Source organism: Apiospora hydei, assembly GCF_038363865.1.
Source record: "Apiospora hydei strain CBS 114990 chromosome Unknown utg000004l_segment0_segment0, whole genome shotgun sequence".
Lineage (NCBI taxonomy): Eukaryota > Fungi > Ascomycota > Sordariomycetes > Amphisphaeriales > Apiosporaceae > Apiospora > Apiospora hydei.
This window is the reverse complement of record NW_027117363.1, coordinates 8402712-8426673: the sequence shown is the minus strand read 5'-3', so window position 1 is coordinate 8426673 and position 23962 is coordinate 8402712. Positions and strand designations below refer to the sequence as shown.

The 23962-nt window shown below is 52.8% G+C and overlaps 6 protein-coding genes across 6 annotated transcripts; 2 read left to right on the top strand and 4 right to left on the bottom strand.

Moving 5' to 3' along the window:
• Positions 1 to 253: 253 nt before the first annotated feature.
• PG997_005132 (guanylate kinase) lies at positions 254 to 3061 on the top strand (the record flags this gene model as incomplete). The annotated part of the gene is made up of 3 exons (XM_066809447.1): positions 254 to 1378; positions 1431 to 1589; positions 1640 to 3061. The coding sequence occupies 3 exons, from the start codon at positions 254 to 256 to the stop codon at positions 3059 to 3061; spliced, it is 2706 nt and encodes a 901-aa protein (XP_066673065.1).
• A 1484-nt stretch (positions 3062 to 4545) lies between these two features.
• Positions 4546 to 9413, bottom strand: PG997_005131 (p21-activated protein kinase-interacting protein 1-like protein; the record flags this gene model as incomplete). The annotated part of the gene is given in 4 exon segments (XM_066809446.1): positions 4546 to 4998; positions 5152 to 5976; positions 5993 to 6029; positions 8674 to 9413. 4 exon segments carry the CDS (start codon positions 9411 to 9413, stop codon positions 4546 to 4548), a joined length of 2055 nt encoding a protein of 684 aa, XP_066673064.1.
• A 5-nt stretch (positions 9414 to 9418) lies between these two features.
• On the bottom strand, positions 9419 to 10084 carry PG997_005130 (WD40-repeat-containing domain protein; the record flags this gene model as incomplete). The annotated part of the gene is made up of 1 exon (XM_066809445.1): positions 9419 to 10084. One exon carries the CDS (start codon positions 10082 to 10084, stop codon positions 9419 to 9421), a length of 666 nt encoding a protein of 221 aa, XP_066673063.1.
• Positions 10085 to 10695: 611 nt separating this feature from the next.
• On the bottom strand, positions 10696 to 15633 carry PG997_005129 (uncharacterized protein; the record flags this gene model as incomplete). Its single annotated transcript, XM_066809444.1, has 3 exons — positions 10696 to 15152; positions 15325 to 15494; positions 15572 to 15633. 3 exons carry the CDS (start codon positions 15631 to 15633, stop codon positions 10696 to 10698), a joined length of 4689 nt encoding a protein of 1562 aa, XP_066673062.1.
• Positions 15634 to 17970: 2337 nt separating this feature from the next.
• Positions 17971 to 19056, top strand: PG997_005128 (uncharacterized protein; the record flags this gene model as incomplete). Its single annotated transcript, XM_066809443.1, has 1 exon — positions 17971 to 19056. The coding sequence occupies one exon, from the start codon at positions 17971 to 17973 to the stop codon at positions 19054 to 19056; it is 1086 nt and encodes a 361-aa protein (XP_066673061.1).
• Positions 19057 to 19469: 413 nt separating this feature from the next.
• On the bottom strand, positions 19470 to 21389 carry PG997_005127 (Sugar porter family MFS transporter; the record flags this gene model as incomplete). Its single annotated transcript, XM_066809442.1, has 4 exons — positions 19470 to 19837; positions 19912 to 20041; positions 20096 to 21133; positions 21198 to 21389. The coding sequence occupies 4 exons, from the start codon at positions 21387 to 21389 to the stop codon at positions 19470 to 19472; spliced, it is 1728 nt and encodes a 575-aa protein (XP_066673060.1).
• Between the last annotated feature and the right edge of the window lie 2573 nt (positions 21390 to 23962).

The following is a 23962-nucleotide window of genomic DNA, read 5'->3' as shown; positions in this document are numbered from 1 at the left end:
GGTCTCGTACATAGAGAAAGGCGTTGCCCGAAAACACGCGAACAAAGAGCGACTCAACTGCATTGCGCATTGCATTGCAACCACATCGCATCGCCCACCACGGTGTCACGTTCTACATCCAAGCCCACTGTATCTACTGGCGGCCCAGGAACACCACTTAGTAACATGGTGCAACATCACCCGACCAACCGACATTCTACGATTTAGGTGATCTATCGCAACATCACCGCCGCCTCGTCAACGGCTGGTCAGGATGTCTTCTTCCCTTGACATTGGCGTGCCACAGGCCGCCGCTTTCTCACAGGCTTTGCAGGCGGCCCTCCTACATGCGCGCCAAATCAAGACGTCAAATACCATCGAGCCGGCCCTCACCCGAGCCGACTTCAATGATTTGTTCGCCCAGCTGCCGACCATCTTCCCTGTCGACGATGCCGAAGATGCGTCTGCGACCGAAGGCAAGGCGAACGATTCCAAGACGGTCGACCCGAAGAAGAAGCGCCAGTACGACGTAGTCGAGGTTGTCGCGCGCAACCAGCTCAACGCCCTGGTGGCCTCGACCTCAGTTGACCAGCCCGAATTCGTGGACATGTGGAACCTGCTCGACATCGTGACGGCCCTTACCGATAACGAGAACTGCGATGCCGCGCTTACGCTTTCCTTGGTTGAAGCGCTACTGGATAGCCAGACTATCAAAGACTGCCGTATAACATTCGATTACCTCGAGTCGCGGCGCGAACGCTTGTACGCCGTACCCAAACACTCGAGCTCTAAGAAGCTGGTTATGCTACGGTTTTGCAATGAATTACTTCGCAGGCTCTCACGCGCCGAAGATATTGGCTTCTGCGGTCGGGTCTTCATCTTCCTGTTCCAAGGGTCCCCTTTGGGCGACAAGAGTGGTGTCAATCTGCGCGGAGAGTTTCATACCGAGAATGTCACGACCTACGAAAAGATCCCTGCCAAGGCAGAGGGAGCAACGGACAAGATGGACGTGGACTCATCGGCAGAGTCATCCAAGGACGACAAAGATGGAAAAGGCACTGGGCCCAAGGCTGTTACGTTCGATTCGAGAAACAGAACAAGCTCGGAAAAGGAGAAGCCGCTCGACATGGATACCCTATATCCCATATTCTGGTCGTTGCAGGAGTATTTCAGCCAGCCTACAAAGCTTTTCGATACTCAAAACTTCACCAAGTTCAAGTCAGCACTGGAAGCGACAATTGTTGCGTTCGAATCAGTTACGCAGGGCCAAAAGGGCTTGAAGGCTACTGACGACACTAAGGATGCGTCTAAGAAGCGCAAGCGAATTGAGGCCAACTCTATTGACAATAGCAACTTCAACCCGAAATATTTGACTAGTAGGGATCTATTCGAGTTGGAGGTAAGTTGATTCTCCTGTGCGACCGGCAAACTTGTTTCTCACGGGAAATTAGATCAGCGATTTGTTCTTTAGGCGCCACATCCTTATCCAGGCCGTCATCGTCTTGGACTTTCTCCGGTCTTTGACCGCCCAGGCGAGGACAAAATATGCAAACATCGCCAACCCGAATCGATCGGTGATGTACAGCGACAAAATCGTTAGCGAAGAGGATGTAAGTAACTCGTGTTATGGCTCTGATTTCTCTAGCTAACATGACCATAGGACAAATGGGCAGAGTCGATAAAGAAGAGGATTAATGATTACATACTCAGTGGACCTGACGGTCAATATGTGCATAGGATCATCCAATCTGTCACGTCGCGAGATAAGGGTTGGACAAGATGGAAGATGGAGGGCTGTCCGCCGATTTCGAGGAGTCCCGTCTCCCCTGCCGAGTTCAACGAAGCCCGCGCCTCGGCCAAGCGCATGGCAACGAGTAAGCGGTTAAGGCCGCATCCAATGGGATCTCTGAACCTCGACTTCCTCAAAGAGGAGGACGGAGAGACGGCCATGGCCAAGTTCAAGGATCCGGCGCGGTATCAGCTACCCGACCTTGCTGTGTTTAAGGCTAAGATCGCTGAGGATGACCTGAACCTTGAATTTGCTAAGTCCGAAAAGGAAAAGAAGGATATCCTCGAGGCTAAAGCCAGCAAGACCTGGAGAGCGCTGCGACTCGCGAGGCGTACGAGACTTGCTGCCCTGGATAAGATTGACGACTGGCAGAACATCGATGCCGTCTTCGAAGATCCGAAGGCGGCGACGGAGGAGCCCGAAGAAGAGGAAGAGGGCGAGGTCGGACGCAAGCCTGATGACAAGCGTCCGATTGTTATCTCGGGACCCAGCGGAGTCGGGAAATCGGCCTTGGTCGCCAAGCTGTTGGAGCGGCAACCTCGCGTGTTCAAGAAGCTTGCAATACACACGACGAGGAAGCCGGCCGAAGGGGAAGTCAACGGCGACGACTTCCAGTTCGTGGAGTCCGGGCCGTTCAATGCCTTACTGGACGGGGACAAGTTCTTCTCCTTCGTGACGCGAGACGGCACGGACTATGGTGCGAGCCGGGGCGGCGTAGATACCATCGGGGAATCGGGAAAGACGCCCATCGTCCAGTTAGATCAAGAGGGCGTCTCCAGCGTGAGAGACAATCTGTACGACGCGCGCTTTGTTTTCATTGCGCCGCCGAGCGCCACCGAGGCTTTTGAGGCGCGGCTGAAGGCATCGGGCAATTACTCAGAGGACAAGATCCCGGGTCTACTTAAGGCCGCCGAGGAGGAAGTTGTGCAAGCCAAGGCTGAGGGGGATTTCTATCAGGTTCTGGTCAACGACGACCTGGAGGAGACTTGCAAGGCCCTCGAGGCATTCATCTACGGCGATAGTTATGATCCGGCACCCGAAGTCACAATGACAAATGGCGTTAACGGAGAAGAGGAAGAAGCTGCCCCAGAAGAGGAGCCTCCGGCGACGGAGGAACAGGGACCGGAACCGGAACCGGAACAGGGCGAGGGCGATATAGCTATGAAGGACAACGAAGAAGACCCTACGGCTGCTGCTGCCGCCGCTGTCGCCCCTCCTGCTGCTGCTGACGCTGGTGCAGACGCGACTGGCGAGGAGGCGCAGGCCAATGGTGCCACCCCGACCGAGGCGTAGAAGGCTACGGATCCGGATAACCAACATCATTATAGCGTGGACGAACGAGAGGCGGCTTTAATTCGTATGGAATCAGCCGTGGATCCGGATATCCTACGTCGGTATAGCGCGGACGAGCGAGAGGCGGCCTTAGGTCTTATGGCCTTAGCAACATTTGGTCACTTGACCCCCAGGTATCATTAAGGGAGAGAGGGTGGTGGCTTTTTCCCCTCTCTTTTTCGCCCACACAGGGCAAGTCAGCACCTAGTAACATAGCGAGAAATATAGAACGAAGCGGCCACTTTGTGTGGCATGCATTGTAAGATTGTTGTTCTGAGATGCGGCTGGTTTTAAGAAAGGAAAAGGACAAACAGTAGACTAGTCAATAAGATACCCAAATATGAATACCTAATGGAAAGAACAGCATTGCAGAATCCTTCCAAGCGTGCCAAGCCAATATGCTCCCATCCTGATTATCAACACAGCTGTCCAAGGCCAGCTGGTTGATAAGGAACGAGAGAGAGCGTGTTTTCGATCTAAACATGAAAAGGGGAAAGAAATTCAGCATCATACAACACGGACAGATACAGCGGCAAGCAGCAGCCATGGGGGGAAGATCAACATGTCGTGTCACAGCGGCGTAATCCGCACATGTGAGAATCATCCCGCTGCGGCTCTGTATGCAGTACGATAGGCAATCGATTCTGGAATAAAATATAACTATATTACCCAGGGAGCAAAAGGATATATAGCGGCGCAGTCGATTGATTCTCAAGCAAACTACGCTGAAGCCCAGCCACCGTCACATCCGAAGCAACACTGCCACACCGAAAGAGCCATCCCGTACTTTGAGGCCGTCACGTCATCAAAATTCATCAATCCAAAGTACCAGTCAGTTGCCCAAAGAAGAAATTTGCAAGTGCCAAAAAAGGGGGGTATCCGATGTTGTACCGTGTGTGAGCAGAAAAGCCTGCCACACAAACTCATCGCCGTTGATTCAATTTGCCAAATGACATAAAATCGACTGATCAGGATCGATAAATGTGATCCTTCCTTCCCTCTTCCCAAGGAGGTCCAAACCAAATCAATGCAACAGCACAAATAGCTACCAGGTAGCAGTTGTTCACCAGACCGAAACCCCGTATCCTTTTGGGAAAATGCTGATTGACCGACTACTGGCCGGGCCAGAAGACTCCCAAATCGATGGAAACCGAGAAAAGCCCCTGCACCCCAAGCTTGTGAAGAAACGTCCAACATACATACACACGCAAAAACCCCATGGCCTGGAATATTTATCCCCGTGTGAAAATCGGGGTTCCCTTCTCGACTCCGGAATAATAACACACATATGGTGGACCCATATGCACCTGACGATGATGCTTAGCAACGACGAAAAACGCCTTACCATATACCCTGTACAATGTGATGCCAAAACTAAAAACCAGATATTCAATATATGACAGGAAGATCAACCAGCACGGGCTGAGGGTAAGATCTCACCCCCTTCACCGGAGGGTCCCCTCAGCCCATCTCCCCTTGCCGCTCCGGCTTTTCCAGAGCGTCAAGCGGCGCCCGATGTTTCCAAAACAGACGCCGCAGCAGAAAAGCACGCTCAGCATCCAGATGGTCATCTCGACGCTCTCCTTGGTGGCCAGGCCGCCGAGCACGAGCGTGCCACCAGAAGGCTGCTGCTGCTGCTGCTGGCTCGCATGTGCGGAGCTCGACACGTTGAGGAGGCTGTACTCGGCGGCTCCGAGGCTGTTCCAGATTGACGCCGCGCTGGCGGGTGCGGGCACCATATCCGCTTTTAGGCCCGTCAGCACAAGGGATCCCGTGAGGCCTATCGCAGCCGAAAACAAGAATCCCGCCGGGGTACCGTCAATCAGGTACCACAGAAATGGGTTGACGAGGGCCAGCGTAAGCGACACCTGAAGCGTCGAGGTCCATGTTGATTTGCGCTATAGAGAAAGAGAGTGTTAGCAGCGGTTATATTAAACAAATCCGCAACGCACAGGACACACAAAGGCAGGGGATTTTGGTCAACCGTTAAACGGCCCTTTTGACCAACCAAGCCAAGCAAATATGGGGGCTTTTAGATGGGGTCAACATACGATGGCATACACGATTCCAATGAAAGCGCCGATGCCCCTGGCCACCAGCGCCCAGTCCGTGGAGGACGTCGTGCTCTTCAAAACCGCCTCGCCATCCTTGGTCGGATCTAGCAGGTCGTCATCTTCTACGGCGGAGTCCTGCCCGCACATGCCCTCCCACAGGCCATCGAACAACGGCAACAGCCCACCAAGTACGACGCCCGAAACGCCCCAGAAGGCCATGTACCGTAGGTCGTACGTCGGCTGTTGCGTTATTGGGTCCTCCATCTGGAATGTTGCGTACTTCCGTCTGTCCTGGAACCGAGCCACCAAAGCGCCGTAGAGGATTCCCAGGCCGAACAGGAGCGTTGCCCTCAGCGCCAGGTGGAATGCCATGACAGGTTTCGACAGCGGTTCCCTCAGGGGCGGCGGCGGGTGTTGTGAGGACCGCCACCTCTCCGTATGCATATGCGCCGGGTTCTTCTGTAATGCGTAGGCCAGGTCCTCCGCGCTGAGCTGCCCAGTTGGCGATTCCATGCCCCAAGGCGTGCTCGGCTCGTCCTGTGTAGTGATGCCCGTCGTCGAGGGCGAATATATGCCAAAGAGCGTCGAGCTGGTCAGGTTCTTAACCGACTGGGCGCGGCTGATGGTGCCGGAGCCGGATCCGGTGGCATACGAGTCGTCGCCGCGCACGACGTTGTGGAGGCGCGCATTGAGCAGTTTCGAGTTGAGGAAGTCGAGGTTCAGCATGGCCGGGGTGCTGCGCGGCTGGGGGCTCGGCGGCGGCGAGAGCTCTTCGTTCTGCGGCACGGTGAAGTTGACATTGAAAGGGCGGCGGGGATCGGCCTGAGTATGGGCGGACCGTCATGGTCTTGTGAGTTGGACATGGTGGGAGCTTCCTGTATATCGTTCGTTCTTTCGTTCTTTCTTTTACCAGGGATTTTGTTCTGACGCCGATTTTCTTCTTCTGCTCGTCAACAAAGCTAGCTTTGGGGAGGATGACGGTTGGCGAAACGAGTGCGTCGTCGTATAGTTATATAGCGGCGAGCCAAGCGGCTGGCTAGGTACTTTAGGTAGGCAGGTAGCGGAGCCAGGAATGAATGTCACTTCACCCCAGTTTTTCCTCTTTCGATGGAGCGAGGGCCGGCCGCGGCTGGATACAGGCAGTTGGCAGAGAGGGAGGTGAAGGGTTTTGGCAGGGTGGGTGCCGGGAGCGGAAGCAAAGGTGACTTTTTTAGGTCGCGTGGTCGTTCTTGGCGCTCAAGACGATGGTCGTTTCGGAGGAGGTAAGAGGTCAAGCCGCTTTGATGCTGGTCGAGTAGCAGCGAGCGTCGGCGAGGAGGTATTAAATGTTTCGTCTGTACCAACCTAGTAGTAGGGTCGAGAGTCGGGGGGGCGATTAAACCGGACCAGGTCCCTGGATATTGCCCGTTTGACGTGATGGGAAAGTAGCCCATTACCTAAGGTTTAATTATACAAAATCGTGGGAACTCTGTCGCCGGATGCAGCAAAGACCCAGTGTATGTGTGTAGAGAACGAATACGGCAGACACACAAGGCGGTGCAACGGATGGTTCGATAATAGTACCCAGCCAAAGTATGGGAAAGAGAAGAGAGTGAACAAAGATAAAAGAAGGGAAAGAAGGAGCGAGAGCTGCCGTATGTGTATTGCAGGCCTGGACGATGCATGTATGTATTGATGGATGGATGGGTGGATGGATACCACGAACGAGCTGCGTGCTGCGTTGTGTGTGAGTGGTCACGATTTCCGACGGCGACAACATTCAGCCGGCGAATAGAAGCATGCCAATTGATTGAGTGCATTAGTATAGGCAGGTAATTGATACATCTGCTATGAGGTGTCTGTACCACGCAAGCAACGTGTGCCCCGGATCCAGCCCGTCATGTTCTGTTTTCTCGTGTCTCGATCCGTTCGCAGCTGACCTGCCTGTATCACGTTTACGTAGTTTATATTCTGGCCTCTGTACTACATAAGGTATGTAGGTACTACTCCTAGACGCTACCTAATTGAGCCGCTATATTGAACATCCATCACTCAGCAACGAACTCTTTGCGCCTCAACCCTCTGGAAAGAAATACCCAAGACAAGACATTTAGTCCCTCCTCCTTCGAGCAACGGACGGCTCCGAATACGACGAGTGCAATTTGTTGAGAGCTTCCGAGCTTTCGTCTTTCGTCTTTCTGCTCGGGAGGCCAAGTACCGTTCTGCGATCGAATGCAGTGGTACCCACCACCCACCTACAAGTCGACCACCTACCACTACTAGCCAGGACAAGTGACAAGGGGGGTGGGGTAGCTGTTGATTCATGGGCAACACATATGGAATTATGGGCACGAGAAAGAGGGGATGGATGCAAGGAGAGGAGACACTTGGAGAGAGGGCATGTCGTCCGAAACCGATTCTCTCCAATGAGGAAATCAGGAATGGTAACGAGCAGCTGCAAAAGAGAGAGTCAGGCGCTAGCTAGTATGTAGCCGTAGACGGCTAACCCATTCTCGATCCCTGTGGCATCCTGGTTTGTCGTAGGCTCGTGTCTCCAGTGCTCCACCAGCATTGAGCAGAATCACATGCTTGACCCTCCGCCTCTCGACTCTTGTTTTTCCTTGGCGGCCTGCTTGGTCGGGCGGGTACAGCGTTTCCGCCCATGACTGGCCAGCGAGCTCGAAGCCGCGAAACCGCTCTGCAGGCCGGCCAAGTTGATCTGCGTCTTCGCTCGTTACCCCACGATCTGCGTGGTATGGTGAAGCAGCCTAGCTCTGTTCCGGGGAGGGGAAACCAGACAGGAGAGGGGCGGCAAGGCGGGCGGCGGCATGATGGGCAACGTTTTTCATTTGCCCTCTCAACCTTGAAAAACATGATTCTCTTTTCGGAAGGTCAGGCAGGCCAGCAAGCAGTTTGCTTGCTACACGCTACACAGGTACATAAGGTAGGGGCTCGATCCCGATGCGATGCGATGCAATGCGATGTGATGCGCAGGATTCAATCAATGCAGCTGTTATCAATCGTATGTCGTAAGGTGCGCGTACAAGACATGTTCCCCCCAACGCAATTGCACAACTCCCCGCTTGCTGGATCTCCCGGTCAGTCAGATTGAATTGCTGATACGTGCAGGTGTACATGACTGTATTGAAGAATGATGCCATCCGGTGAGGATGACTCTGGCCAAAGCTCGCTAATTGCCGGCTTACATCAATTTCAAATTGCTTTTTACGACGTCTAGCCTCATCGGCATTCATCCTCACACTATTCTCGAACGTTTGGCCCTTATCAAAAACTTCCAATCATCGTGTCGTTCTTTTCCCCTGGTTCGGCAGGACCCGCCAAGGCGAAATAGACTCCCGTCCGCAATATGAGAGGAACATACGTTTTTTTTGTTGGATGTACCATGGCACGTTGCCAATTCGCAATTTCGAGGCTGAGTGCCCCTAATATTAAGCTTAACCTGTACATACGATACGCCACCTCCCTCGAGCTTCCTATTCATCGTCATCCTCCTCATCCTCGTCGCCGCTCTCTCCGGACAGGTCGCCGTCTTCCTCTTCGTCATCATCGTCGCTCTCCTCCACGCCGTCCGGTCTAGGTATCATAACAAACGCCTCCATACATGTAATCCGGTTGTCGGTGTTGTAGGTTCCGAGCAGTTTTCCGACCTGCACTGGCTTGTCGCTCTTTTGGGATTTCACCAGCTCCTTCATCGTCACCTGGAAAAGCCGAAGCTTGCCATCGCTGCTACCGCAAGCGAAAAAGACCTCGTCCTTCCTCTGATCGGGTCGTAGAAGGCTAAAAGCCTTGATTCTACCAGAAACACCGCCCTCCTTGCCGCCTAATTGACCAAGTAACTTCGCTGTAGCTAATTGGCTGGTGGTCTTCTTGCTGTCTGTGGTCTCCTCCGGCTGCTTTAGGTCCTCATCATCGGTAGAGATGAACAGAACGCGTCCATCCTCAGTAGATACGGCCAAGATGCTCTTGTCTGCATCGTCCGTAGTTAAATAGCAAAAATCGTGGATCTTGGTCTTGGACTCTGCCATGACCTTGCACCTAGGCTGTCCATCGACGCCAAAAATGAGCAAGTTCCGGTCAAATCCTACACAAAACTCTTCGCTGTTGCTGTGCCAAATGATCTTCCTGCCCTCTCCCGTTGAGTGCCGCGGCTCGCCGATCTCCTGGAGGAGGTCGCGGCCAAAGTTCAACACACCCGCCTTCTTTCCAGTCAGAAGATTCCATAACCTCATGCTGCGCTCGCCCTTGCTAAGACTGATCATGACCTTCATGCTCGAGTGGACGGCAAAGTCGTTGACGCCCGAGGGGCGCCGCCCAGCGCTGCCGTGTCGCCGCTCGGCCGGCCCTGGGGTTTCGGTATGGGCACCTTGATGCTGGACAACATGGACATGTCTCGGATTCGGGTGATGGCGATGGTCGAGTCCTCGGACGCGGAGATGAGCTTCGACTTGGTGGGGAAGGCGAGCTTCGTGATGGTGGAGGAGTGGTGCAGCAGGGTGCCGAGCTCGCGGTTCTTGGAGTTCTCCAGGATCTTGCGCGGCGCGACGGCCGACAGGAAGTCCTTGTCCTTGCGCACGGGCGGGTGCGCCGAGATGTTGTAGATGTTGATGCGCTCGTCGGTGCCGCCAGTCGCTAGCATGACCTTCTGGCCCTTGCCGGACTCGGGCGCCGACGGTGGCGAGAGGGCGAGGCAGCGGATGGCCGAGGTGTGCGCATTGAACAGGAATGTGTCGGCGAACTCGACCTGGTCATCGGCCGAGATGGTAGCGGTAAGGCCATGTAGTACTCTATCATATGAGCCTGTGACGATTTGCAGAGTGACCGGCGCCGAGCTCTTGGAGGGCTTGGAGCTCTTTGCCTTCTTAGCGACGACCGGCTCCTCTGCTGCAGCAGGAGCATTGCCGGGCGCATTCGTTCTCTTTCTCTTGGCCATAATTGAGTTTGATCGCTGTTTTGCTTGGGGAATGGGAAGGAAAGACTTGTCTATGCCGTTCGGTTTCCGCCAAGATGACCCAAGAACAAAAAAAGTTACAGTGGGTCAACTGCCTTTTGCTTATCGATAACGACCTAGGTACATAACGTATTCTGGCTGCATGTAGCTGGGCAGCACAGCAGGGAGTGGAAGAAGCTGGACTAGCGGGGCAGTCAATTATTACGACATATCAACAGATGAACAACCAAAGAAATACCTGGCGGTGTTTGATAGAAATTGCATAACACTGCCTCTGGGATAAAGCAGCGAAGTTGCAAAGTGTTGTAAGTATAGGTACCTCGAACAACACTAGAGAGGCAACATTCACATCCGTCAGATAAGAGTAGAAGGAATTAAATTTGGTATCGTTTTCAATCATCATTAAAGTGTTATATTCATGAGTCGCGGACGTGTTCCCGTAGAACATCGCTTCTTTTGCGTCTGTCAGGTCAAAGCCCAAGTCCCACCACCAAGGTCGATCGATCCTGCAGACCTCCTGAAAAGGCTGCCACAAACCCGGCCCTTCCGGAGTACATACATAACCATCCATGCCAAGTATAGCCTCTTTCGCTCTACGACTTCGCCACAGCCGGCACAGGCGGAGTTGGACTCCCGGCACTAGCATTGCGTTGTTGTTGTTGTTGCTGCTGCTGCTGCTGCTGCTGATGCTGCTGCTGTTGATGCTGCTGGAGTTGAGGGCTAAGCTGGGATTTTTGACCATTCTGTCCTGAATGTTGCTGATGCTGCGGCTGCGGCTGCTGCTGCTGAGCATTGTGTGGGTGCTGAGCATGCGGAGTATTTTGCTGCTGCTGTGACGGCTGTTGCGGAAGTGGAGGGCTATGCTGTGACTGTTGTGACTGGGGAGAGTTGTGCTGCGGGTGTTGAGGGTGCTGTTGCTGCGCCTGAGCTGCTGCCGCCGCCTGAGCTTGTTGCTGGGCTCGGAGGAGCTGGGCGTATTGGTGAGGGCCATTGGCGACAGGTGTCTGGCCAGACCCGCCCGCTGCCGCATTCATAGCCTCTCTGGCCGACTGTGCAAGGTTATTATGCCGATTCTGGAGCAGTTGTCGCGCCATCTCCCGGACCATTTCCTGGGGAGTGTTGGGATGCGACTGCCGGATTTGATTCTCTATGTGCTGGAGTTGGGTGAGATATGTTTGATGGATCTGCGGAGGCATCTGTGGCCTTGGTGAACCAGCATGGCCAGCTGGCAGAGTAAGTCCCGACGCTGGAGGAGTCGATAGCCCTGACGAGTTTGATGCGTTGAAGAGCATTGCTTGAGCGTTGTTGTTCAAGTAACTCTTCTGGTTCACACCGTTGGCGATCGTAGCACGATTAGCAGGCGGAGATGTCTGCGGCATGCTGTTTGTCTGTTGCATCGGGTGTGGCTGCTGCTGCTGCTGCTGCTGTGCTTGACGCAACTGCACAGCATGCCGCTGCTCAGCGGAAATCTGCTGTGCTCGCATCACCGTAGCAAGATCTGGTGTTGCCGGCATCGACATCCTCGACTGACCATTTACCACAGGCACTTGCATCTGGCCATTGCCGTTCATCTGCATCGGTGCCACGAGATTACCACCGCCAACGTGGCCCTGAGCCCCGTTGCCATTAGGTGTTCCCGGCATCGGCATGCGTGGTCGAGCTTGGCCGTTGACCGCCATATGGTTGGCAGAGTTTGGCCGGGCCACAGCAGCATGTGGGTGTGTAGCTCCCAGTTGCGCCGTCGGGTTCGGAGACATTTGCGTATTCTGCTGTGCAGCTGCTGCCAACTGTGCCGCCTGTCCCTGTTGTGTCCTCGCTTGCAGTTGTTGAGCCTGTGTCTGTCGATTAGTGTTACTGTTCGATGTTGTACCAGCAACGGCGGCGTTTCGTACTCTGCGCTGTGCCTCGGCGGCACGTTGTTGCTGGTGCTGTGCCATTCGCTCTGCCAGCCTTTCTGCCATGGCCTGATCTCGTTCCCAGCGCATGATGCTGTACTCCCTAGGTGTCTTGATAGGACCAACCCTCGCTTGAGGCTGCTCTTGCGCTTTGCGCATGGCGGCGATGCCAGCAGCGTGTTGTTGCTTTTGGACCGTCGTCTCCCGTTTCTTGGCGAGCTTCCGCATCGCGTCGATCATGGTAAGATGCTTCTGGTTGCGCCTGCGTTCCACCTTGACCGGCAGCGAGAGGCGCCTCCTGACAATCGGCGTTACGGGACCGCTACCTCCATTGGGCGTTTGGGATTGCTGAGCAGGCTGCTGTTGCTGCTGCTGTTGCGCCTGCTGTGCAAGTGCGTTCTGATTCTGTTGTCGAATAGTCTGCTGCGCTGAATCAATGCGGCCCTGCCACAGCTTGAAGTACTGTGTCTTTTGCATATCATGAGGTAGCCCCTCGAGCATTACCCAGCGTTCAAAACACTCCCAAGGCGTCCGTCTTTCAGCACCCGAAGCAAATACCGACTTGGTAGATAGCATGTTGGATATGAGCGACCAGTTATATGAATACTCACGAACCAAAGATCGAAGTTCGTCGTCTTCGTTGATGGTCCACTGTGAACAGCTACGAGACTCATAGAAGCTCTGGAATGGCATCGTATGCTCGTTGGGCGGTCGAAATTGGTGGCCCGCATGTAAGCGATCCCTGATTGGCTTGTTTGCAGGTTGGAATAACGCAACGTGTGGGTTTTCGGGAGGCAGAGGAGACAAATCGCTCGCTTGGTGACAGAAAATGACCTCATCGTCATCTTCGTCTTCCTGCACGTACTGATAGCGGCTTCGCTTCCGAGGAGGCTCGCTCGCTTCCAGCTCTATACGCCCCTCGACATACTTGCTCAATGGCAATGCCTCCCGTTTCCACTGTGCATCAGGGTCTGTTTTTAGAGCAACCAGATCCGGTTCCGGGATCTTCAAAGGGGACCCATACATAGGGAGTTCGTCTAAGAGCCGGTCCGTGTTAGGAGAGTGGCTGAGACCAAACACCACATCATTGTCATCAAGGGCAAAGATGGCAGAAGGTGCCACAGTGTCCAAGAACATTTCGTTAGGGTCATCCACATCATCAGATGGCGAATCCGCATCACCAGATGCATCAAGGCCCGGAGTCGGGTGTTCGGAACTCGTCTCTTCGACGCCATCAGCCATATTCGTGTCTTCTCTCGGCAGTGCGGGTTCCCCATCTCTCATTTCCTTCCTCGTGGGCTCTTCAGGCGTCTTCGCGTTGACCTGTAGTGACTTTCGCTCAGCAGGCTTCGATACCCATTCCGCACAAGCGTTGGCTAGGTTACGCGCGACGGCATGTTTCCACTTTCTCTCCTCTCGGAAATCTGTCCGCATCCATTTCATTTCCTTAAGCATCACATCCCAGTGAGAGGTCGGGCGCGTGGGCTCTTGGCATCGTTTAGGTTGCCTCAGTGACCACTTGTCCTGTTGCTGAAGTTGGTAAACCCTCCTAAGTACTTTACAGGCCTGGTTGTCAAGTATCTGTGTATAAGAGTCCGGCGTAGAAACTGTCTTATGGGCATGGTGCAGTATCTGCTCCAGCGGCTTCATCCACTTGTTCCCATTGGAAAACCCTTGGACAAAGAGCGGAGTAAAGTAGTCGTCGGTTGGGATGTGACCAACCGACTTGGACCGAGTATGAACCAGTGACCTCGAAGAATCAGAAGCCTTGCGTGATTGCTTACCAAAGACAACTGTCGAGAGTTTGCTTTTTTCCTTGGCTCGGATTCGATCAACCAGACTACGTCCGCGGGGCCTTGGAGACTGGGACGTTGGTGTGATTGGTACCTGAGACTGAGCTCCTGAACTTGACGGGCGTGATGTAGTTGTAGATTTAGAGGGGTCACCAGCTAGGATTTCCAATACAGATCTCTGCTTCGCAGCTCCTGAAGCAATGCGCGTAACGGCTTTTTCGGGCTGTGGAGTGGATGAAATCGACTCGGAAGATTCTGCGGTCTTCGACGGCCCTGCAGCAGCCTGGTCAAGCCTGGGCTCTTCATTCGGAGGCCTGGTTTCTTTCCTTGCCTGGCTGTCGATACTTTGCTCTGAGGCGGGTGCATCGGCCATGACGATATCGCTATCGGTTTTCTGAGGAGGCTGACTCGTTGTCTTTGCCGGCGTCATTTGCACAGGCTTCCCGCCTTCAGGCCCTCGAGTATCAGCAACGTTTGCAGCCTCTTGTGGCGGGGGTGCTGCCGTCTCGGGCTCTTTCGGCTGATTGGATCGTGCCTCTACGGCTTCGGCCGAATCACGAAGTAATTGTGCTTCCACTTCTCGCGACGTCGCAATCACAGACCCTGGGGTTTCGGCGGGCATATGTCTCTCGGCGGTTGGTGTAACAAGGCCGTTTGACTTTATGGGTTCCGCTTCTATCTTCTCCATACCCTGCATCCCATCGTGGTCCGGACTAGTGTTGGTCGACGTGTCGGCGACTGCGGGTGTCGTGGCAGTTTGCGCAGTAGATCCCGGCGATGAGAGTGTGTCCATAGATCGAGAGTCATGCGGCGGTACGACATTGAGTGACAGATGAGCCTTCTCCGAAATAGGCGGCGTACCAGATGCTGCTGGAACCTCTTGCTTCAATTGTCCTCCATCTTGACTGTGGGTTTGGGCGTTCTGTGGTTTCTCCGGAAGGTTATTGTTTTGAGTTGCACTGGGAGCTTCCCGCGGCGCAGCGACGGTTTGGATACTCGATGGGTGTGCTGGCGGTGCTTGCTGGGCGGCGAGGCTGCTAGGATCGACCCATGTGCTCTTAACAGGCTTTCCTTGCTGCACTGGCTGGTTGTCGATAGGCTTGAGAACTGATCGCACGCCAGAACGTGCATTCTGATCCGTAGGGGTTGGAGGCGGATGGCTTTGTCGCGCGGGTGGTGCGGGAGTCGTTTTCGGTTGTGCGAGCGAGGGCGTCGTTTGGGTTCCAGGATGAACCGCTCCCTGAGGTCTTGGGACATCGGGAGTCCCAGGACTAGGTCTTGCAGCGACGGTTGGCCCATGGTGTGCAGGGCGCTGGCCTCCGTTTACTGGCGGTTTCTGTCCATGTGCGGTAGGCTGCTGGACTGGATTGGGAGGGCCATTGGTGACGGGTTGGCGAGGAGCATCCGGGCGTGGTATAGGTCTGGCTGGGATACTCGACTCGTTAAATCTGCGCCCTCTGTAGTAATTACTGGGTTAGTAGGAATGCGCAGAATGAGTGAAGACGCGGTCGCAATGTCGTGCAAATTGGCAAACCTATAGTTAAGACGTACCGTAAGATGTCTGACACTTCAAGAAACCGAGATTCGCCGAGGTTGGTGGGTGGCGCGTCCGGGTTTAGAAGACTGATATTGGGGAGGCCATCATCAACGGTCGCGACCGCATAGACTTCCCTCAACTTCCTCTTCCGCGATCGTACAGCCGCACTGCAAATGGTAAATATCACAAAAATGGTATGAAAAGAGTCGGCTAATTGAGCTCTATCATCTGATGCAGGACTTACTTGAGATGACCTCGCTTTTCGTGCAAGAGCGGCGTGTGGTCGGCTGGTACGACCTCAGTCATAGCATCAGCGGCGACGACATCCGCTTTGGAGGAAAAGCGGACGATTTCCCAAACTTAATGGAGCTGTGGGAGACGAACGCCGTGGTTTTCGAGGATAAAAGTGATGGCGTTGTGGTAGAGCAATTGAAAACGTGTTTGGTCAATGAGGCCGATTGATTTTTTCATCCACCGGGGTGTTCGTGATGGTGTTGCGTGGTGCCAATTGCTCGAAATGCTGATTTCCAGAGAGGAGCAGGCATCAGTCAGTTTAGCAGTATCAACGTGTCGTAGGCGGGCAGGCAAAGTGCTGTTAGCACCTTATTAGCTTCCGGCGGCTTTCCAATAGGCCCAGTACAAGGCTGGGCTGCCCAGTAACTTGCACCTACCAGGAGGGGATGAAATTGATTCATTGGAACCGTGCAGGCCCGGCAGGGAGGGGAGAGGGACATCAGGGAGCAGCAGTACAGTACAGTACATACCTACATTGATGCATGATGGATGGGTACGTAGAAGCATCAAAAAATATGGGCAATGCATGCATTTGTTGTCTATCACTTACATTGATCCAAAGGCACACACATTCTTCCAATAATTCATGGCTCTGCGAAAGCAAGCAAGCAATCAAAGGCGAATCCATCAACACGCAAAGAAAGGCAAGGTTGGCTTAAAAGTTATTTCTTTTCAGGCTCCTACAAAGGGAGAGGTATGATGCAGGCAGGATGTACCGATGCAAAGTGAAAGCATGCATGTAGCTTGCCGACTGTCCATTCTGCAATCTGCGTATGGTGGTTGGGAGAAGGACGTGATAGGCTGGGCAGTTTTCTGTCATTAGTCTTTGCTCAGCAAACATGGTTTGCATTGGACGCCTCTATCCACAATGACACCTACTCCGTCAGTTGCATCATCGCAACACCTTTTCGTAAACCATACAGGTATCACTTTGGTGTCCCAAAGGGGGAATATATATCATCGATCCTGAACAAATTTCGCACTGCATGCATTCAATGAAAGATGATGGACTGCGACGGTCAAGAGCTGGCGAGGCTCTGCGGGCTGGATTGCACCAGTGTGCTCATGTACTTCCTACAGGTAACTAATAATCTGAGCCTGCATGCCTCCATACTGGGCGGAGGTACTTGGTAAATAGCTGCATTCCCGGATGTTTCGAAACATCATGTCATGAGCCCAACGCTATTGGTGTAAAAAGACCGTATACATACCTATCCTTGAGTTATTCATAGCTGTGACGTTTCAAAGAGGGAGAAGAAAGCCATCCAGGGTTAGTCATGTAAGCCAATGGGATGTAAGTATATGACTCGGATAGTATATCTCGGGATGATCATCCAATTCCTGTCCGTAGTATGTAGGCTTGACGAGCCTTTCCATAAGTAGTAGTCAAGTGTCAAGCTGAATTCCAACGAGTCGTGGTTTTTCTGGCGAGTGAAAGTTTCCCTGCTCTGAATAGGATGCATAGATATATGTACAGTCACTCTACCAGGTAGGTACATACAAGTAGGTACATGACAGGTGACATTCGATATCCTTATTCAACATTTAAGAGGTAAAATATGGTCTACAATTCTTCTTATGAGCCTGAAACCGGCTCCTCCAGCTTTAACTGAGGTGCGGAAAAGAGTCCGGGGCGTGTGCTTTTCATTCTGAGAATCTCAGGTCAGCCACCCGTGGGATTCTTGGATTGATCCGCTGGCACGCATCGTCGTTTCAATAACCATCCATGGCAGGTAGTTCAAGGATGGTTAACGTCAACATACTGCAGGTATCCGTACGTCTTTGCAAGGCCCACCTATGGTTCATAAGTGAGCCTCTGGGTATGAAATCTGCATCTTTACACATCCATCCATACATACAGGCGTTCCGGAGCGATGGGTCCGGGCAGTATTTTGCCCAAGATTGTTAAACATTATACATCGGAGAAGGAGTTTCCGTCATAACCCAGATTTATTAAACGATCCAAGTGTATTGCATGAAAAAGAATTGCCAAAATCCCATCAGTCTCATGAAGACAACAATTAGAAGCAAATCCAAAAAGCCAGTGAGCCAGCTTGATTGAACGTGTTTGTGGCGGTTCCGACCAGTGTTCAGCCACATTTTGCATGTCCGAAAGCCACACTTTGGAACAGAACTCAACTCAAGCTCTCTAGCGCTGCTGGTAGGCCTGTTTCCACACCAAATGCACTATTGACAGGGTACCGAGGCTGGTACCTATTTGCGATTGAATGTTTCTATTACTTACGCCGACATCAGTCATACATATCTGATCTAACCAGCTTCCTCACTCAACACATTCGCTTTGTCGACCATACTCGCCGCAATCCGAACACACGGGCACGACTCACCATGTCGGGCTCCGAGAACCATGCACAAGCGCCCCGAATAGCGATCAAGTTTGGCTCTCCATCCGCTTCGTCATCAAGACCTACCAATAATAAGAAACCACAGCCTTCCTCGTCCCTGGGCAAGCGGCCTCGACCACATGCACTGGGCGGTGACTCAGAATCAGAGGACGACACATATTCAGGGAAGCACGAAGCCGTCACCTCCTTCGGCGCGAGAGGGGCTCAGAACGACAGGCAACCTCGAGATGCGAAATCTGCGCGCACATCTTCTCGTCCGCTGGTCATAGCCTGTCAGAACAATCGGGACTGGAAAGCAAGCGCAAAATCTAAGAGACCTGGAAGGGAAGTGCTACCACACGAGAAAGAGGCTCGTTTTAGCGGCCAATCAAAGGAAACAGAACCAGCAGACCAGGACAAGGAGATCAAATGGGGCCTTACGGTCACGAAAAAGTCGGCCGATACAGACAAGTCACCAGCTGAGGGTGATGGTCCGGAGCCTGCTCCGAGAAATCCTGAAAACTCCACACCCGAGGAAGATGGCCAGAGCAAAACAGAAGGCCGCGTTGATGCCGACCGGGATGCATTAAACGCCTTAATGGGGAAGGACGACGAGCGGAAAAAGAAAATTGTCATCCCTGCCGCATCCAATACGACGGAGGACGACGCCCTCAAAAGAGACTATCAAACTGCGGCAGATGTGTCCACCTTGGAAGAATATGACCAGATCCCAGATGGCGAATTTGGGCTTGCGATGCTTCGTGGTATGGGTTTCGACGGAAAGAGTCAAGGATCCCGGCCCAAAGAAGTCAAGCGTAGGCCAGCTCTGTTGGGCCTCGGAGCAAAGGAGGACGAGGAAATTAAAAAAGCCGAGCTGGCTCAGAAGCGCGGCCATCGCGAACGGCGCCCACGCCTTGACGAATATAGGAGGGAGAAGGAGAAGGAAAAAGAGCGGCGGCACCGGGATAGTTCGCACAGCTACAAAAGCGAGCGTGAGCGTGACAGAGGAAGTCATGGTGACTATAGTCGAAGACACGATGACCGGGATCGGGACAGTCGTCGACATCGTGATAGGGATTCCCGCCGTTAGAGTGCACACCGTTCTATACGCCTGACATCAATTTGATGCAAGTCAAGCAGCACTTTTCTCTACGCACGCAAAGTGCAGCAATCGAAGCATATGGAAGTTGCCCCATACAGTTAATCTCACACTCTGGAGAAGGCAGAAGGAAACAGTCGTTCAGCTTACGTTCTACATGTTCTTTCTGTGCTGGGTGCAGCCAACGAATCGAGAAGACCGCATACCAAATACAGATTGGGAGTGCACTAATACCATAATACCTACTAAGACACCGTATGTTTAAATATCTGTTTCTAGTGACAAATAACTAATTGTATAGAATTATACCTAAGATACGCCTGTCTACATCACAATTCATGATATTGTACAGTATTGTACAACAGAAGGGAGGTTAATGCCACATCTTGTCCTTCAAACCCTTTTCAGGCCTTGTGCTCTGCAACCACTCTCTCTTGGCCTCCTAAAGTCGATGGAATGGAAACGCCTCCAGTTTCTTTCTCTTGGCTTCCTGGAGTGGATGGGGTGGAAACACGCCCGTCTGGTTCTCCGACATCCAACACACAGGTGGTAAACGGGTTGACAACAGCCCTCTGGAAATTTCGTGCACTTGTCCCCTGATGGAACAAAAGGTCCAGCTCAGCAAAGCTTCGGCCTTTGGTCTCTGGCAGTCTGAAGTAAGTCCAGGCAAGGCACATGGCGCAGAGTGCTGTCCAGAAAATGGTCGATTTGGTACCCCAGCCCCAGCTGGTTGGGTTCAGCATCAGTGGGTTCATCACGACACTGAAGATGCCTATCATAAAGGTCAGCATCAAATAGCCTTGGACATGGACCCTCCAAATATTGCTGGGAGACAGATTTACTTACCACAAAGGTTGTAACATATCCTGGCTAGGGCGACTGTTGCCGCCCTGCGTTGCACAGAAGGCACCTCCGTTACAATACTGTAACAGCAAGGCCCAACTGTTGAATCGTATACGAAAATGTATACGGCGAGCTAGTTTCAAAGTGAGCAGGATTTGAGATGAGTGACAGACAGAACTTGACTTACAAGGGCTGCCACAGTCCACGGAACACCCACTTTATCCATGGCTGCGAAACTCAGTATTGCCATTAACAGCAGCAAAGCACAGAGAGCGCCAAGGCCCATGGTATAGATCCTCCTTCGCCCGATGTAGCTCATGAACACCCAAGCCAATAAGGTACCCATCACGCCGAGTCCCAGTCCACCCAACTGCAAGCTGAAAGCCGCCTCGGCCGATAGACCTGTGGCCTGGAAGAAATAAGGGGCAAACCCCATCAAGCTGGATCCACAGAGCGATTGGCTTATCCACGTACCACACGCAATCTCGGTACGGCGTCTATCCTGGCCTTCGAAGCAACGGGGAAACTCCATCAGGGCAGTCTTGATGTTCCCTTTGGGGCTCCCGGTTTGGCTGTCCCCTTGGCATTGCCGGTTGATCACCACGGTGTGCTTGATATTCTCGTAAGCATCCTGGATCTGCTGCTCGTTGTAGTTGGTGATGCGCCGGAGCGAAAGTTTGGCACGGTCGCCGAATCCTTTCTTCTCCAGATACCAAGGTGATTCGGGGGCGAAGGCCATGAACATGAGGATGAGTGGCGGCCAGACCCATTGCAGCCCGAATGGGAGCCTGTACGCCCATTCGTTCTCACCGCCCATGGTCAAGCAGGCCCGGAGGACGCCAGTCGCCAGCAGCTGGCCGAACACCCAGCACAGGTTGGAGTACGTGGTGATGTAGGGACGGATCGCCAGCGGGACGACCTCGGCCGCGTAGGAGGCTGGCATGGCCTCGAACACGCCCCAGGGAATGCCCTGCAAAACCTCGCCCACCAGCAGCACCTCGAGGGAGGGCGCGAAGAACGGGATGAAGACGAACACGGAGATGAACAGCAGGGCCGTTATCACGGTGCGCTTGTACCCGAACCTCTGGGCCGCCATGCCGGAAAGGCAGAGGCCCATGATCTGACCAATCTGGGCGCCGGCCGACAACGCGGTCTGCCATGCCGCCGGCACCTCGTAGTGTTTAGTGCCGTCGGTGTCAATTTTGTATAGGTTTCCAAATTTCATCTGTGCGTGCCAGATCAACCTCTCGTCCTTTAACATAAGGGAGTGAGGAGGGGGAAGGACTCACCTGGAAGGCTGGGTATGCGTAGAAGCCACCTAGCAGTGCTAGATCGAACCCTTCCATGACCGTGCTGGACGCGCAGACGATGGCCCACAGGATGCCCTTCTTGCCGACTCGCAAGGCTTCCTTGAGGGTCATGTTCTTCTCATTATCAGCGGCGCGGCTGGCGTCGCCTGTGGTGATTGGTACGTCACCCATCATGTCGCTGCTTGATGTCCTTTCCAATTGGACGTTAGAGACGTGTGGTACCCGATCCCGGCTCACGTCGTGCTCTTTAGACTCAGTGGAGGTAGTGGTAGGTTGGTTTTCTCTGTGGTGCATAACGGTTGACTATTGAAGCTTTAGATAAGATCCGGGGTAGAACAGAGGCATAATGGATGAGGAAATGTATAGTGCTCTGATCTACATACTGGAGAAAGTTTGCCAGATGGAGGCACTTTCTAATACTCCACCATACGTTTAAACCATATAGTATTATGCACTCGGCCAGACAAGGATCTGTCTGATCTGGTACACCCTTGAGCCTCACGCTACACGTAGCTAGATCAGGTGAAGATGGAAGAGTCGACGCCGATTTTAAGTTATGTAGCCCTAGATCGTCCTGGTTCGAGGCAATGCTAGAAGCCGCCACATGGTTCATAGACCAGAGACGTTCAGGTCTTGGCATTTAACATGGATGGCGGGCACCTGCCCACGGACTAAGCTCTGGAACGCTGAGGGCAACCACGGTTCATCCTTTCCCAAGACCCTGTCGAGCCTCAAGGCAAAGACATATCACGAGAACGGCAGAACGACAGGGTCGTCCGGCATGTGTGACCGGCTTGAGTAACATTAAGGGACATTGAGGCTCCGGTAACAAAGTGTACAAAGTGAACTATGTAGGGTTGAAGCTTTCCTCGGTTCAGGAGCACCTGTGCCCAGAGATTAGGATGCATGTTGTGTCACAATGTTGTGCGATTTGAGCTCCGTTTCGGGGCATATCTCACTGATCTAGCTTGGTATAGAGGTTCTGCAATATATGGAATGGGGAAACGAAGTAACAGCGAGACAGCAAAGACGCTGCTGGAAAAGTTGTTACACATGAGCATATATGATCTCAAGCTTGACAGACATGAACCTTGGAAGTCTCTGAGTTTATGCTCATTCTGGCTCGGGTGGCTGTGGGCGCAAAGTGAAAAAGAAAGAAAAAAAGACATAACGCAAGCCTATCTAACCTGGTGACATCCATCTCCGGACTCCAGTAATATCCCAAAGGGGTGGCGTCAGGAGATAGAAAATAGCAGGGAAACACACTTCAAGTCATACGATCCCCCACGGGTTCTCGCACATGGCACCAAACTGTATCTGGCAGGAATCTGGGGGTGAGGGGTTGCCGTATATGCGGCTGTCCGCCTTGAACCTTATCCGACTGCAAGTTGTGTGGGACGAGACAGCCCAGGCCGTTTGCATCCTTGCAGTGCCTGGTTTTTCTGCTGCCACTCTCGCGTCGAGCGGTGGCCAACAGACTGGCATTTATATATCACGGAGATAGTTGCTTTGCTATAGGGATGTGACGATGGTACCATTACGCACGGTTGGCAGGAAGGAGTGGGCAAGCAGGTTACTTACATTCGAGAGTGAGCAGATTTGATGAGGCGCGTTGCTGGGAGCTTCCGAATATAGCAAGAGATTTACTCCTTGCAAGATGGGTGGAAAAGTAGATGTGTCCTCCTGTCCTGTAACCCTGAGCTGTTCTAGTCAGTCAAGGGCGCCGATGAGTCTTTAAGTCACTCATCAAGTTTGACTACTCAAGTGCCCATTACCAAGAGATCAGGTAGACTATAAACTATATAAATATAATTACGGACTCCAGAAGGGCAAAAAGATGCAGAATATCATACACAGAAATATACGGCGGTCAACTGACTACACACTGCCAAATGTAAGCCCTTCGAGTACATTGTAGTCTTGAATCTAACACCAGGGGCACAGGGCTAGAAACAGCCTCTTCTTGTCTACATTACTTGGGTTCATCGGTTTGATCCAGCCAAGCCACGCTTGCCTATCGAGACCGAGCTTTTGAAGTTCCATGTGGAGCTTGCAGTACTATACTACAAACCACCCTGATGTCAGTCCTGGACCAGGCCAGTCTACTACCATCCATCCATGCAGTATGCAGGTATGATATTTTGAGCCACTGTTAGCATTAGCCAATAACGCTATTTGCGATGTAAGCCCTGCGTGTCGTAAACATCGGTCTTTCCATCGACCCTATCAGAACGAGCATGGAGTGGAGGACCGAGGAGTCTTCAACTACGAGCACACCAATCCTTTGAGGCAGATCGCCGCCCGGGCTTCAATTTCGAACCTCGTGAGCCACTACATCATCTTAAAGTAAATTTGTATGCCGCGAAATGGCGCAAAGCGACGCGATATGCGCACAATACTTGGATCTATGGGGTGGCTAGGTAGCCTTCCCTTTACCAGGCAACCCTGATGGCCAGCTCAGGCGCCCGAAGTGAGTTGGCTGGCTCCCACACAAGTGAAATTGACGGAGGCGGGTGATGAATAAATATTTTCCCTCAGTATTTTGGGAAGTACATTTCGCATTTGGGCATCGGTGCTCTGATAATCTTTAACCTTGTGGGAGGAACCGTCTATATGATGTATTTTACACTGATAATTTTTCAGCGATAATCAAATACTGAGGAAGGCTGTGTTAGCTCAGTGGTAGAATTCTAGCCTTCCAAGCTAGAAAAAAAAATGAAATAGGAAAGTGAAAGAATTACGTA